Genomic DNA, 15,546 nt, shown 5'->3' with positions numbered 1-15,546 from the left:
CATTTCAAAAACAATTTTGAAAATTCATATGCATGATACATTCTCACTACTAAAGGGAGCGACGCTTATAATAAGAAAGAGAAATATAAACAAAAAAAAAAATCAATGATCATGGAGGTTATTGAGGGTAATACATAATAGCATTTTGAAGGCGAATCATCAAACACATTTCCAAAAGGTACTGTGTCACTTTAAACCCAGGCCAGCTCAAACACACGAGTCAGGACCATGCATTACCAAAAATGACTTTTATTTTTTTTGCATCTTTTAAAGCACAAAGTCAGACTCTGTATATAAACCAAGCTCTATTTTGTACTTAAAAAATGAAATATTTGCACATTGTGCTTGAATCTTAAGTCTGTACATCATCCTCAGGGCTCCACTCCCATAAACATCTTATTGCATAAATCACATTTGACCTTGTGGGTCGCATCTGAATGTCTAAATGAAATATAGGAAACGAAAAACAGGACTGAAACAATGACACAGTGAACGACAGCAGCAGTTCTGAATACGGGGTAGCCAAATAATGACACAAAGTTGTGCTTTAGACGGTCAAGCAAAAATACACACAAACAAACGTGGTTTGCAAAATCATACGAAAACATGGAAGCGGCCTTTTTGGAAGAGTTGCACGCATCCCCCCATCATATGTAACCTTTATACATCATATCAATAATAATTCTGTGATCCATTTTGACCACTTAAGGTTCTTAAAAAAGGCAGTGTTGATATATGTCCATGTCGAGAGAACTGTAACTGCCTAAAGAACATGATCATTCAGCTCAAAAATACACACCGTGTGTGTGTGTGTGTGTGTGTGTGCGTGTATATATATATATATATATATATATATATATATATATATATATATATACACACAGACAGAGAACAGTTAAAAATGTAGACTTGAGTTCCTTGAGAAACAAATGAATTAAGAAATAAAATACTCAGCAGAACTACATTATGCGTGTAAAAGAACTGCCTAAAAACTACGACTGATCAGTCCTTGTGTGGACCTTTTGGCTACATTTGACAGCGTGAGGCAACTAGAAAACCTGTTTAAATCCAATTACCACTACATTCATGGAAGCTTCTGCCGTTGAGTCATTCAATTCTTTACCTTTGATCCCACACATGCAGATACAAAGGTGCCCACGCACCAAGTTAGCTAGGTATAGAGGCTTGGTGTTGAGCTTGTCAACAGCAGGAAGTAAACAGTGGTAATGCATGTAGTGTAGACGATCCAGCAACACGCTTGTATGATCTTAAACGTCAAGCGTGGAAGAAGCTGAACTTTAAGATTCTGAAGTGACTGTCAATATCAGCGGAATCCAAAGTTCACACAAAACAACGACATGAGGGAGCGAGGGAGCGAGCGTGTGAGTGAGTGTGGAAGGTGCGTGGACGATAAATTGAAGGGAAAATGAAAGACAGCACATAAGAACTGTATTTAAAGAAAGAGCCAATACAAGAGCCAACTCTTGAAGTGGTGTTTGTGTGTGTTAAGAACATTACTTGGTTATTGGTTGAAATGTCAGCGACAGACTGAGCTTCTGCTTATTTCACTTGACAGATTGGAAACCTTCACGCGCCTACGACACTGAAGAGGAGGCTCTGGAAGCCCTGCAGGGACCGACCGACGTTTGTCAAGAATTTACCTCGGGCTCCAGCGCTCCTGACTTCTTCCATTTAGATGTTAAACCGACACAGCGGGGAGAGGAAGTGGTGCATCTGCTGCCCACATGCAGCGCTGCATGAATAACTGCGCCACCTACATGAGCGTGTGACAAAATCGAATATCCGTGCGTGAAGGAAAAGAGCTTCTGGGAGGACGACTGATGTGGGGTTTCAACTGATCACAATAACAGGTCAGGAACATCTGAAAACGTGAAACAATGCACCTGATGGAATTTTATGCTCAAATAACATCCAATTTTAGTTCACCAACGCACCACTATATTTTCATTTCAAATATGAAAATATTTACATCCATACTTCTAATCACCATCCAGCACTGAGACGATACATGAAGACAGTGTGTTCATGCAACAGCTTGTAGAGATTCTTTTAACCAGGAAAAATGAAATCCTCTTTCAAGTCCTAAATTTTGTTTTCTACCACATTATACACACACGTTACTTACTCATATGAATTATGGTCAATTTTCATCATTATGGATTGCGTGACATCCTCACCCCAGGGATGTCAGACACGTTACACAGTATACTGAATTATCTACAGTGGCTTATGAGAGGGAATTATCTTGGAAATACGGCTCAGGTAGGACTGAGGTGCAGAATATCTCAACCTTGACTCTGTTCAATTCAAGCAGTTTAACAAAGGTGCACTCCAACACACGCACACTCGCTCGCACGCACGCACGCACGCACGCCGGCAGACACACTTTGAAAGTAGGTCTGTGCATAATTACAAACACTGGCTCCAAAAAAAGAGAGAGGAGGGCTACAGTCACTGTGGCATAAAATAGAAAACCTGTATCGGCTCAAAGAAGAAAGTGAGAGCTGCAGCTACTGAAATGTGTTAAACCTCCACCCAAGTCGGGACTCCAGCCGGCGTCTGCCTCCACATTCACACACATTCAAGTGTTTCCTGGTTGGCTTAGTTGTGCTTGGCACGGCCGCCCTTTAAGTAGCTCTTCCAACGCTTCACCACGTCCTTGAAGATGGGAGCATTATCTATGGAGGCCAGCAGCTGGAGCTGGTTGATGTGCGTGGTGTGGTAGTCCCAGCGGGCCAAGTTGGGGGAAGTGCCCAACATGAAGTGGCGCAGGTCGTAGATGCTCCCCGATCCCGTGTCAAAGAGCGGCAGCATAGCTTTGAGTGACTCCATGCCGCGGCTGAGCAGCTGGCCGGCTTCTCTTCCCACCTTCTCCCCTGCCGTCTCAGTCAAGTCGTGGAGTCCCAGCAGGGAGTAGATGAAGCCGTTGAGGACAAAGGAGCTGGGCGTGGTGGGGTACTCCTCGTACCAGTCGTACTTGTTCATGAACACAGCCTTGACCCCGTGCTGTGCTGAAGGCACCTTGTAAGGTCCCACTGCCTTCAGGGCAGCGTTGAGGTAGGCCTGGTCCTTGGTCAGGAGGTAGGCTCGTACCAAAGTGGACATGGCCTGGCCCTGGGCCATGGCTGAGTACCAGCCCGGCTCCAGAGGGCGGAAGCCTTCGCCTAATTTCCTGGTGACCATGATGGGCCACCCGCCATGTTCGTCCTGGTTGCGCACCAGCCAGCTGCTGGCGGCAAAAAAAGCTGCCATGTGTGCGGTCGTGGAGATGGTGACGTTGTCGACGAAGCCACGGCCATGAAGGACGACCCGCACCACGCGTCGGGGCATGATCTGCAGGAGAGGAAATATGACCATCAAGCACATTGACAAAATGACATTGAACAGTCAAACGTTGCACCTGCATCAGTTGTTGCAGTGAGTTGTGGCTTCTCGAATGCAGAGTGCTTTTTAACAGCACAGCATCATGGTGGCCCACAGCACAGGGTTTTCTACAGGCCGTTTTGAAACTGTAGTGGAGGCCACCTCCATGTTGTGTTTCTTTAATTTGTTTCAAAGTTTCCACTTCATTTAAATATGTTAGAGCACGTGAGACTTCATCTTTAAAAAGAGATCATTTTTGGCCGCTCAGTGACAGTAGTGACTCACAATGTCAGAGCTCCCTCACAGTCAGTCGAGGAGGACTCTGCCTATTAAGGAGACCAACGCTCTGTCGTCACGACCACCAACCAGACGTCACACTTTGACAAAATCAAGAACTGGAATCAAACGTATCAAGCATAAGTCGAGGTGTTCTGGATCCTCGGTGCTCCTTAAACTTTCCAAATGTTATGATGAATCTGGTTGGGCAGCTAGTCACTGGACAGTAGGGCTGCAACGATTAGTAGACGTCATCCATAACGTCGACAACAACATTTTGTCAACGTCAAAATCTGTGTGAAGATGCGTCATGTTGCTGTTGGTGTTAACACACATGGGCCGCAGGATGGGCGTTGAGAACTGGTTGTTATACAGAAGCAGTGAGAAAATGTCACATTCTCCGGAAGCATTAAGACATGTTAATTTCTGTTCCTTCAATTGGTTCCTGACTGAGGTCTGACTCCAACTGGCCACTGGGTCCGCATCACCACCTCCGACCTACCGCCTCAGTCACAGTCATGGAAGAGTTTGAGCGGCGACGGGCCATAGTGTTCAAAAGTGTGGATTCGTTTTGTTTGCGTAGATAACGCGTCTTAAGGATGAGCAAACCCCTTCCACTCTATGGTAGAATGATGAAAGAGTATTCCATGTTTGGTCTGTGACACCACACACCCTCGAGCTAACAGCTAGCATGTCGGTTAGCACAGAGCTAACTTGTTGTCAGTCGTAGACGTAGTGAAGTGTCCTCAGTGTCTCTCCTCCACCTTACAATAACCAGAACTGAACTAGGGAGCTACGCTGAACACATAGTTTTAGATTATTATTCAAATAAGATGTTGATCAGATATTTTATATGGGATGCATATGTATATAGTGATGATTTTAAATTCTTCTCAAGGACGAATAAAGACCTCAGTTTTAAAGAACTGGAGCTCTGTGTCATGGTCTATGCTTCACAGGGTTAATACATGTTCCTGGATTATGAGTCATTATTCTAATATACTTGGTTAATAACGTATAGTGTCTGAGTATCACAGTGAGATGATTGAAGCAACTTTAGGTTAAACAGAAATTCAAAATAGGTCCAAACAAAGGCAATCAAAATCACAAAATAATCAACAACGAAAATAATTGTTAGTTGCAGCCCTACTGGACACATTGAAATATAACCCCTAAATAACTCTACCGTTACCAAGTCTGGGACATCACAAATGCAATAAAGCATGTGAAATCTGTGATGAAAATATCTGAGTTCTTATGAACGCGGATAGAACTTTACCATTCACTGACAGAAACTGACCTTGGTGGCCTTTACCGCTTTGGTGTTGGACAGTCCCACACCTTTCCTGAGATCGGTGACCAGATCCCGGGTCAGGGTGCTCCAGGTGGTCCTTGGGCCAATGCCGTAAGTGATGTCATGATCCTTGAAAGCGATGAGATGTGTGCTGGTGACATAGTGGATGACGAAGGGTGGACCCTTCTCTGTGGTTTCCAGGACGACCGACACGCTGCCGTTGGAGGTGAACTTGATGTCGAGGCTGAGGATGAAGTCTTTAGAGTTGTCTAGCTGAAGAGAGACTCCTTCAGAGGACTCTGCGGAGGAAACACACATTATGTTTCAGTTCATTAATCCCCTCACATATTGTTTGTTCCACCATGCACTTTTAATTTCGATCTACTAACAGTAATAAACAACACGGAAAATAAATTGCTTGTTTGACAGTGCAAACATATTGCTTATGTAGTATCAGATCTTGGCAGAGGACGGTCCTGGAGGACGCATTTGACCCACTGTCTGCACTTACCCGGTCCTCCTGAGGTGACGTGCAAATATCAAACTGAAAAAATGTTCCATTGCTCTCTAATGAGAGTTTGAAGCATTGCCGTAAACAGTCTTTTTTCCTCACTCTGACAGACACTCTGTCGCTTCATGTGGCATGCAATCGAAGGACACAGTACTTTGTATGTGTGCGTCTATTTGTGTGCCAGCTAGACCCGTTCAGCTGTGGCCAGCAAATGGTGTTTACCCAGCGCCGGCAGTTCTCTTTTCAATCTTTCTCTTTAAGGAAGAAGTTGACAGCAATGCCAGGTTCATAATGCACATTTTTAATCTGGAGATCCTGCCTCTCCCGAGTGTGTGTGTGTCTCCAGGAACACAGTGTTCTGATGGGTCACCACACAGCGAGCTAATTAGGGTGATGGAAGAAATAGTGGAGAGAGAAGCAGTGTGTCGGAGGAAGCTGAAGCACTGCTGCAACTTTCTATTTCCACATGAGACACCAGTTGGATGATTTCTGTCTCTGTGCTGTCACCGGTTCTCCTGCACAACGTCAACTCACAGTCGGCCAGCAAAATTCAGGCACTTCATTCTGGATTTATTCTCACCTCCAAAAATAAGTCCATTATGGTGGAAAAGCAAAGAATGTCTTTTCTCTTTCAGGATTAAAATAAGTGGAGGAATTATGAGCCCTTCGACCTGTCCAATTCACATCAGACTATATGATCCAACTATGGAGAGAATCGGCAAAGCAATTCAACATGAGCCAACGGTGCAGACGCAGCGGATTGACACAAAGACAGTCAGGGGAAGAATGAGGGTAGGAGCCAGTCTGGCAGGGGCCACTGGATGACTACGGCTCTTTAATGCACTCATAAATCCATTACTTCGGGCATTGCAGGGAATAAGTGGATTTGCACTCTGGCCCTGTGATTACCATGACATCAATAAAGGATGAGACAAGACTAGAGACAAGACTCAACCTCTTCTGCTCTTTAGGCTGTTGAGGAATTAGGCAAGGATGACACACTGCAGAGAACATTTGTGTTAACCACGCCTAGTAACGGAGTACGTGTAAACCGATGTTGAGTGTTTCTTGTCAACACAGAGTCACAGACCCGGGGAAGATTTATTCTCAATCTCCAGAGACAACATCAGACTCTATACTCACAACAGTTGCTGCAATAAATAATTCAGAAACTTACAACAACAACAGAAAACAGAGCCAAGAGTCTAAAAGCAAAAAATAAACTCCACAAAGTTGTCCTTCAATGACAACAGAGTTTGTTTCCCTGCTTATTCCAAAACGGGTTGAAATGTATAAATAGCTGTAGCATTTAAGAGCAGATGTAAAAACTAGGGATGCATCACAGTGAAAATTTGTAGTTGAAGACAAAAAAACAGGACGACATTTTTATATGTTACACAGTAAATGTTTCGAATATTTTTGACTTATCTTTTTATATTTCTAATAATTATGTATTTAAAAAAAAACAACTGCTCCATATATAATAGGCTGATAATATAAACAGAAGGCTCTAGATAGTTTGGTCGAACGCTCGTTGCAGACTGAAATTCTATTCACGCTCTCCCAAACTTTTGAAACACTTTTAAAGAAAAAAGTAACAGCATATTGTCTGGACATTACGGATTATTTGGGATTAAGCAGGGTTTCCGCCTGAAGTTTTTGAAACTGAGGCTCATCGCTAAGGCTGAACGATACGAACAAAATCTTGCACCTCGATATTGCATGCCAGATATCTCGATATCGAGACGATATAAGACAGCAAAGATCAGTCGACACATTTGTTTGCGTATGTGTCATCTGTTCACTTGCTTAGCTCCTTCCCAGGCAGTTGTCATTGGCTGACTTCAGCTGTCAATCAACGGCAAACGTGAAAGGAGGATGGTGGTTAGCTGGTGGTGGCTACACAACTATGGGCAGGTTGTGTCAGCCTCGGCTATACATTGCAGGATGAGTCAGGGAAGATTAGATAGTTCTGCGAGCAACAGACTTCAGGCAGTTTGATGTTCCTTTGGCCATTTTTCTGTAAAGACAAGCTCAAAACCAACATAGTCATCTCTACCTCCATGATGCGTTATGTGTTATGCCTTAGTTTAGATGTTTAACTGTGTTTGATCATGTGACATTTCATGTTTAAAAAGAGATTGTTCTGATAGGATGGCTGCTTTCATTTAAGCTGTGGCAGTAGATGTAGCTGAAACTGCGTTCAGCATCCCTCATGCATATGAAAAAAGCCTGATGCGACCATAATGAAATTTAGCAATAATCATTTGCTGTTTGTTCAAATGCTGGTAAAATCACACAAAAATGATTGACAGAGTGAAATGATTGTCAAAGATAAAATCATAACAATGAATGACTTTGTGAAACAATGGTATTTCATGGCAACGTTCTCCATTTTTGAACAATAGAGCGTTGCACGGATGGTGCATTTTTCAATTGTGCAATGGAGAATACTAAAAATAAAGGAGCTGCCAGGTTGCAGACAGTGATCATGATGGAATGTTTAGATGTTCGATGGAGCAGGTTATTATCTGGGGATGACGATTGATCCACTTGTCAGATGATTTGAAAGGTTGCTCAACACCAGTGCCCTAGATACACTTCTGAGGCAAAATTCCAAGGCCTGTGAGGAATCCAGGAAGAACGAGGAGGAGACAGCGAGAGCAACTGACAGCAAAGGAAGAAAACATGGAAAGTTGAGACGGGTTTTCTGATGAGAGTGCAGAATCAGGCGATTAAAACACTCGAGCCGACATGTGCGGTGGCGTTCAGGGAGAACAAACCAGAGAACGAGAGTGGCGGCGAGGATTAATGGAGAGAGGAGACTGCTGAGGGAGCCTTGATGAAAATGTGATGATGCCAAAAAACATGATTGGGAGTTGAACTGTGTGGATATAGAGAAGAGAGAGGGGCTGTGAGGTGGTGAAACACCAAGAATTTTTATTCGGAGGAAGAAGAAAGAGGAGATGAGGAGAAATTACAACATAATGAGCCAGGAAAGATCGAACTGGAAGTCACCGCAGGAGATTGAGGAAAAAATGTCACAGTCAAAGACACTGATTTCTCTAGAGTCCAAAAATAACAACCTTTGTGGATTCAGACGCAGCGGAAACAGGCTCAGGCTGTCAATCTGTGAGTCGATTGACGATATATATTCAATATTAAACCACGGTCACACTAGAGCCTGAGTAGACCTCTTTCCATTCGGAGGACGGTACTCACAATTTTTACAATGCAACAAAAATGTAATATTTACCTCACAATTAGGTGAAACAAAAGAGTATTTCTTTAAAAGTTCAAAAATAATAATGTATAAGGCAGCGTGGAGAAGGTTATTGGCAATGACCCGTCTGGGGACTCCAGTGACAAACAACAAATAAAGCACATCTCATCGGAAGTGCAATAATAAAAAAAGGTCAGTATTGATTAACTTTGGTTTGGAATCCTTAGCGCTCACTGGAGTCTAATGGGAAGACTTAAGTAGAATAGATTTTAATAGCTATCCTTCATTTGTCCCAACGGTGAGCAATAAAGTGGTCAGTCAGTCAAACTGTGGCCGATATTCGGAAACGCATGGCTCAGAATCACTTGGGTTTGGTAAGAGAAACAATGTTGAGGTTATTTGAAAGATGCCCTCATTTTCAGTTCACATCTAAATGTTTTCTTCCAATTAATATTTTGACTTTCATCCACATCAGTTCTACATTTCTGTTGGATTTGTGTCTGTACAGCTGAAATGCAAGTTGAAGGCAATGAAGTCAAAATCTGTTTTAGCTCTCGCCCCAGAAGTCCTGACTTCACAACAACAGACTCCTTTGTAGATCTCATTCATCAACACTTGGAGTTTTTGAAATTATCAACCAAATATTCAGCTACTATTTCATTGTGATGCGCCGCACAGCAAACTCAACTTTTCTCATAACACAATCAAAGAAGAACGTGAATCGAATTGACATTCATACGGATCACTCCACTGCCTGTCGAGTAGCAGGTTGCCGCTCATGCCAGAATTGTTATGCTGCTGCCGAGCTCAGTGCTTTGGCTGACTAATGGGCATACGCCATGCTGTCTTCTTAGTGTGTTGCAAGCGCATTACACTGCCACATACAGCCTGCCATATGTACCAGATCACTTTCTGTGGCTTCATGTGGATGCCTGAAACTGATGCATTTTTAATGGAGCACTTTTTCAAAACTGGCCAGAAATATATTGAATAAGGATAACGTGCCTCAGCATGAATGTTTAAGCGTCAAAAAATGATGTTAAAGCATCAAAATGGAAATTATGCAGACCACTCTTCCCGCATTAGGAGAGCAGCACTAAGAAACTGACTCAACTACTGGTTCATGTTCGTAGAAAACAGGCCAGCCATTAGTAGAGTAAAAACAACGGCTCAATTCACCCTATGAAAGACCACAATCAAATGCTTCATTAGATCACCCAGCTTTAACAACATTGGAAAGGCGTTTCTTTCTTTCTTTCTTTTTTTTTTTAACAAAGTTAAAGTGTTAACGATGCAGCAGACATTCAGCTGCTTTGGGGGCACTTTGCTCCATGTTGATGAGAGAGAGGGAGAGAGAGAGACCAGTGAGCCAAATCTATTGACTCATTTCTTTCAGAACAGCTCCACTGCTGTGTGATGCAGCTCACAAAACAGTCTGACACCGTCAAAGAGAACACTAAACGTAACATTTTTAAAGCTGCCTTTAATTGAAGGCTTGAATTATTTCATACTAGTATATTTTTCTGTAGCAATATAGTCCTAATCACAAGTAGGTGCTGTGCAACACACCATGTTTTGACGCCACCCTGTATGCCAACAAAGCTGCAGGACTCCTCAAATACATATGAAGCAGACTTCTGTGGGTTGAGTTCCTCACGTTGGTGAACCTGACTTCGGTCATATTGAAATAATTCAATAACTGTTTACATTTAATTTCACATACATGGTGCAATTGTTCAAACAAACTATTCTGTTTGAATTCAAGGCAACCAATGAAACCACACATTTTTGAGAGAGAGCGAACTGACCAGGCAGACGTGAGGAAGAATTCTAAGACTGAAAATAATAAAAGCAGCAGGTTCAGCGAGGTTGAGTTCTGCTCTGCTGAGATATTGCAGAGATACATCAATCTCAGAGTTCACATTTATCCATTTCAGCTGTTCAGCCCTGCACTTCTTAAAACTCCCCTCCATTGCTCGTCCTCTCAGTCCATCTGCCCTGACTGCAGTGACTAAAAAAAACACTCAGGTCGACCATATTTTAACGTTCCTGCACTTCATAAGACATGAAATACGAAGATTTCAATTATGCTTTCACACAGTTGTAATTCAACAGGGCCAACTATGTTGACAATATATGATCATTCCATGCTGAATATTTATACATTGTTCCAGAGGTGTGTCTGTGGCACTTGAATGAAATTACAGGCGTTTCATTGACATTCAAATCCTCAGCAGCTCGCCACTGCTCCCGGAGCTCTGCACTTCTGCTGAGAATGGCTTTGGAGGCTGAGCTGTGAGAACATGAGCGGAGTGGCAGGGGATAAAATTAATTAATAAGACAATATTTCATCAATAAAATGCCTGTAATTTCATTGGTCTGACGTGATGAAGCTCAATCATGCAGCATGAAGCTTGTTTGCCCGTAAAAATCCATTTTGTAGAGATCTTTAACCCTGGGCTACAAAGCATCATGGGAACTGTTAAGGTTCATTTCAAGTCACAGTAACAGAGTTTATTGTTGTGAGTGATGACACCGGACATGCTAGAGTATGAATGCTATACTAAAGGCTCATCTCTGATAAGATGGACTGTCAGCAGCACAATATCTATGCTATTTTATCGACGTAATGTGCTGGTCCAATTAGGACGTTAATATTGGACTTTGTTAACAGACCTGATGACCTTTCACCATTGAAGTGAAAAAAAGTTCTGCTACAGTTGTTTTTTACTGTTAAAATACTCTTTTATTGCTTTATTGCTTTAACAGAGAAACACTGTTTTTTACAGCTTAAATAAGGAAGAATCGGGTGAATGTACTCTACAGTGTAGAGTACTGTATCTCTGTAACTACTGCGTCGCATGAATCTTTCAAAACCAGGCAATAACATATGAATTAACCTCGTAGCAATGACACAAACCCCCCAAAACAATAATGATGTATCATTACCGTACAAAAACTCCCACAGAAATGGGCAGCAGTTGACCCTGAATTACTTTCAGACACACAACATTTTTAATTAGCGGGAAAAAAAGGACTGGTGTGGACAAAAACTTTGCATCATTGGATGGAAAACGTCTAATTTTATCACTGTCTCTACAGCAAACAAGCCACACAAGCTCTAACAGATGTTACACAAGACACTCGAGTTTTAGTTAATTACCCGTTTTCAAACAGCAGCAGTTAATTCTATAAGTGTGTGTGTGTGTGGCTTTATAAAAGCAGCAGCAGCAGCAGCAGCAGCAGCAGCAGCAGCAGCAGCAGCAGCAGCAGCAGCAGCAAAACTATCCTCATAATATAGAATTTATTTTGAAGGACTTTGTCAACTTATACTTCTTTTCAGTCACCACGCTACATTGAACATTTAATCAAGAATAACACAGGAAAGTTGTCCCGGATTAAGTGCTTCCAAAAGAAATGCAGTAAAAGAACAGTCACTACAGCCACAGGCCATCTCTCTTATGAATGTTTAGTCCTGGCTTAATGGGCCATCTAGGTCACTAAATCTTCAGAGGGCACCACAGCAATGGACTTATTGAAATCTGGACTTCATGAGCGCATCCTATTGCAGGTACTAAGCGATAAAAGCCTCACCTCTGAGGTCTGCTCGACTTACCAGGTGCACCAAACTGACGCACTGAGCTGAGACGGGTCTTGTCGTAGACTCGGCTGAGACTGGAGCCTTTGGGCAGGTTCCACGGTGCTGTGCTGGCCCGGCTATCTCTGTCCTCTGCTGTGTCATACACTGTCACATGAGGCGGTCGCTCGGTCAGATTCTTGCTGTAATGGCTTAAGCCGTACTGCGCGATCTGGATGGCGTAGAAGTAGCCTTGAGGGCCCCACTGAGTGGAGAGGGGAACACCTGTCAGAGGAGATGCATGCCAGAAAAACGTTAATTTCTTTTGCTTTATACACACAATTTAGACCCCAGTGTTATAATGTTTAATTCGGATTAAATAATGTTGCCTTAGTACAGTACAGTAGCACATTTAAAGAAAACATGCTGACATTTCGACTGAGAATCTGAAAAACAGCTAAAACATAATCATGACTGAAATTTTAGTTGATCTTCGCACATTAATAACCGCAAGTCAAAGTCAGGCACTCTAGCTATTACTTTCTTGTTATAGGTTACATGCTGGCTGAAGCCTTTCACATTAAACACGAAAGCATCATATTTCATCATATAAAACTTGAAAAAAGTTGTGTGGTATATTAAATGAAACCCACCACAATACTCCAATGCGGCCTGATATGAATTTAAAAAGTCCATGAAATCAGCAGGACAGCATTCATTATAAACACAGTGAACTTATTATTGTTTTGTTCACCATCACTGTTTAGTTCACAGTTCAAGTTATGACTACTCTTGACAAACCCATAAACACAATAAATCCTCAGATTAAAAAACGTCTTTTTTATTCTCTTTCAATCTACTTGACAGAAAAAGCTACACAAATTTCAAAAACAACTACCAGGCCAATCAGAGCAACAAGTAAGACAAAGAAAACACTAGAGCAAAGTACAGCCACCTCCTCAGATGATATACAAGTCTAGATGAAAGTTAAAGCTCTCCGGAATCACCACATACCACACAGGTGTGAAATTTGCTTTGGTAGTGGGATTTAAATGAGCCATCGGAGCAGATGAACCTGTTAAATATCTTTTCAAAGTGGAGCGAATGCATCTATGACCTCTAAAAGCGGCAGTACTTTTGGCAGAGACGGATAATTAATGAACCGCTACCTTCACCTGAAAAACTGAGCTTAGTTCAAGTGCACCGAGAGTTGTTATGCATGTGGAGTCTTAAATAGCCAAAATCCTTGGGCCTAATTGGGATTTGGCTCTGTGTGTCTCTGAGCGTGCGTGCGTGTGTGTGTGTGTGTGTGTGTGTGTGTGTTCTTGAACTTCAGTCTTTGTGAGAACTTATGAGTTTTTAATCAACAGAGTGAAGACATTTTTGCAAAGTGAGGACATTTTGGCTGGTCCTCACATTGTTAAGCTCCATTTTGAGGGTTATAACTACAAAATAGCAAGGTTATTATAATTGGGTTTTTCATTTTTTTTGTTTTGTTTTGTGTTAGGTTTAGAGTGAGAGGCTGGGGAAGCATTATGGCAATGTTGGTCCTCACTAAGATAGGAAGACAAATGTGTGCGTGTGTGTGGACTGGTTTATCCTACTTTGTGGGTACCGATTCTTGACAAAACACTATCCTTATGGACCGTATGACATTGTGGGGACATTTGGCTGGACCCTACGAGGTTAAGCCTCAATTTGAAGATGAAGACTTCAAAATAACTGGGTCAATAATGGTTAGGTTTAGGGTGAGAGGCTGGGAAGCATTATGGCAATGAGAAACATCACAATGTCCCCACAAGGATAGAAAAACAAATGCGTGCGTGTGTGTGCTGAGCTAACTCCATCTAGGTACATTTCTGAGGAAATACGTTGGTTTATCATCAGCATTTCCTACTGTAAAAGGAATAACATATTTGCAATGGAAATCAGGTTAGAAACTTCAAGGACAGAATGCAGAAGATCTTTCCCCACCTAGTCTTGAATACACCTCATGTGGTCAGGAAATGTCAACGACCAGGTGGGCACCCAGAGATATGCACGCTGAACTGTTTCCTTTCTAAGATTTGTAAAGCAGTAATGACACATTACAGTGACCTGCCACAGGCCCATATGTCCTGTCAGACAATAGCACTATTGGGTCTAATCACCACTATTTGGATCCATTGTCAGCCAGGTGATGTCTGCCGTCACATTCTGTCTTTTCATTCATGCAGAAAAAAGATGATATAAGGCTGTTTCACTCAAGGACACGGTGACACAGCTTTCATCTAGCAGCGCTGGGGACCAAATTAACCACTGGCTGTTTTGAACTAACAGCCTTTGAAAATGAGCTATTGATTTTCCCTGGCCATTAATTGGACAGGAAACAAGAAAAGCAAACACGTTTTGGTGAGGTGAAGGCTCTGTGATTTAGTAGACAGTATTGTTTGGATTACATACATGAATAACAGCAGTAAATACGCTAACAACAAAAGATCATATTTTCCAGTAAACCACCTCACCGTTTCATATACTGCTGCCAAAATAAACATTCAGTACAGAAACAGCACATACCTATTGGTACTAAACCTCGCTTCATTTTGAAGGAAGAAAAGTCAACTGTTCACTTACTTAATGGTTTTTGTTTTAAATCATTTATCACGTTGAGTCCAATGTGACTGTGAGGGAAGGAAGCTGGCAATCAGACATACAGGGAGAAGGAAGACACCAGCTTCAATGTGGTCAAGTTTTAATGATTGAATGATCATAATGAAAAGTGTGTCTTAAAATCCTAAGCCTTTGCCAAATCCAAAGATGAAATATGTTTTTCTTAGCACAGTGAAGAAAAACTAGTAGACTCACTGTCCAAAAACATAACTGACTGCCTGAAATCTTGACGTCCTATTTGACAGCAAAAAAAAAACAGTCTACTCTTGTTTCCAGTTAAAAGTAATATCTCAAACCAAACCCATGCTCTCTCACTAGCCAACATAGAAAAAGATAATGTGTTCCTATTTTCCCAGATTAACGCAACTCTCTCCTCAATGCCATCAACAAGAAATCTCTATCTCACCACCAACTGGATCTGAACTCAGCACCAGAGGCTTCTAACTGGCTCTGACAGACGGCAGCACATCACTCCAGTGTCAGCTTCACCGCTCTGTCACCCTGTCCTCTACAGAATCGACTTAAAGATTTTAATGATAACTTTTAAACACATTCATGGACTGGCCCTTACCTACACTGTAGAAATGCTGGCCCCCTACAAGCCAGTTAGGACCCTCAGGTATGGGTTGCCT

General features: G+C 42.2%; 1 protein-coding gene across 2 annotated transcripts in view; it reads right to left on the bottom strand.

The window, feature by feature from the left end:
- Positions 1-242: 242 nt before the first annotated feature.
- glceb (glucuronic acid epimerase b) overlaps positions 243-15,546 on the bottom strand; it is a 34,853-nt gene continuing 19,549 nt past the window's right edge. For both annotated transcript variants that reach the window (XM_053865434.1, XM_053865435.1), the window contains 3 exons: positions 12,305-12,550; positions 4,961-5,253; positions 243-3,354 (listed from right to left, as the gene is read on the bottom strand). In XM_053865434.1, coding sequence (XP_053721409.1) covers positions 2,623-3,354; positions 4,961-5,253; positions 12,305-12,550 — 1,271 coding nt within the window. In that variant the 3' untranslated portion in view covers positions 243-2,622. The remainder of the gene's footprint in view (positions 3,355-4,960; positions 5,254-12,304; positions 12,551-15,546) is intronic.

The sequence above is a fragment of the Synchiropus splendidus genome, chromosome 5 (assembly GCF_027744825.2).
Source record: "Synchiropus splendidus isolate RoL2022-P1 chromosome 5, RoL_Sspl_1.0, whole genome shotgun sequence".
Lineage (NCBI taxonomy): Eukaryota > Metazoa > Chordata > Actinopteri > Syngnathiformes > Callionymidae > Synchiropus > Synchiropus splendidus.
Note: the sequence above shows the minus strand (reverse complement) of the source record. Positions and strands in the feature narration are given on the sequence as shown.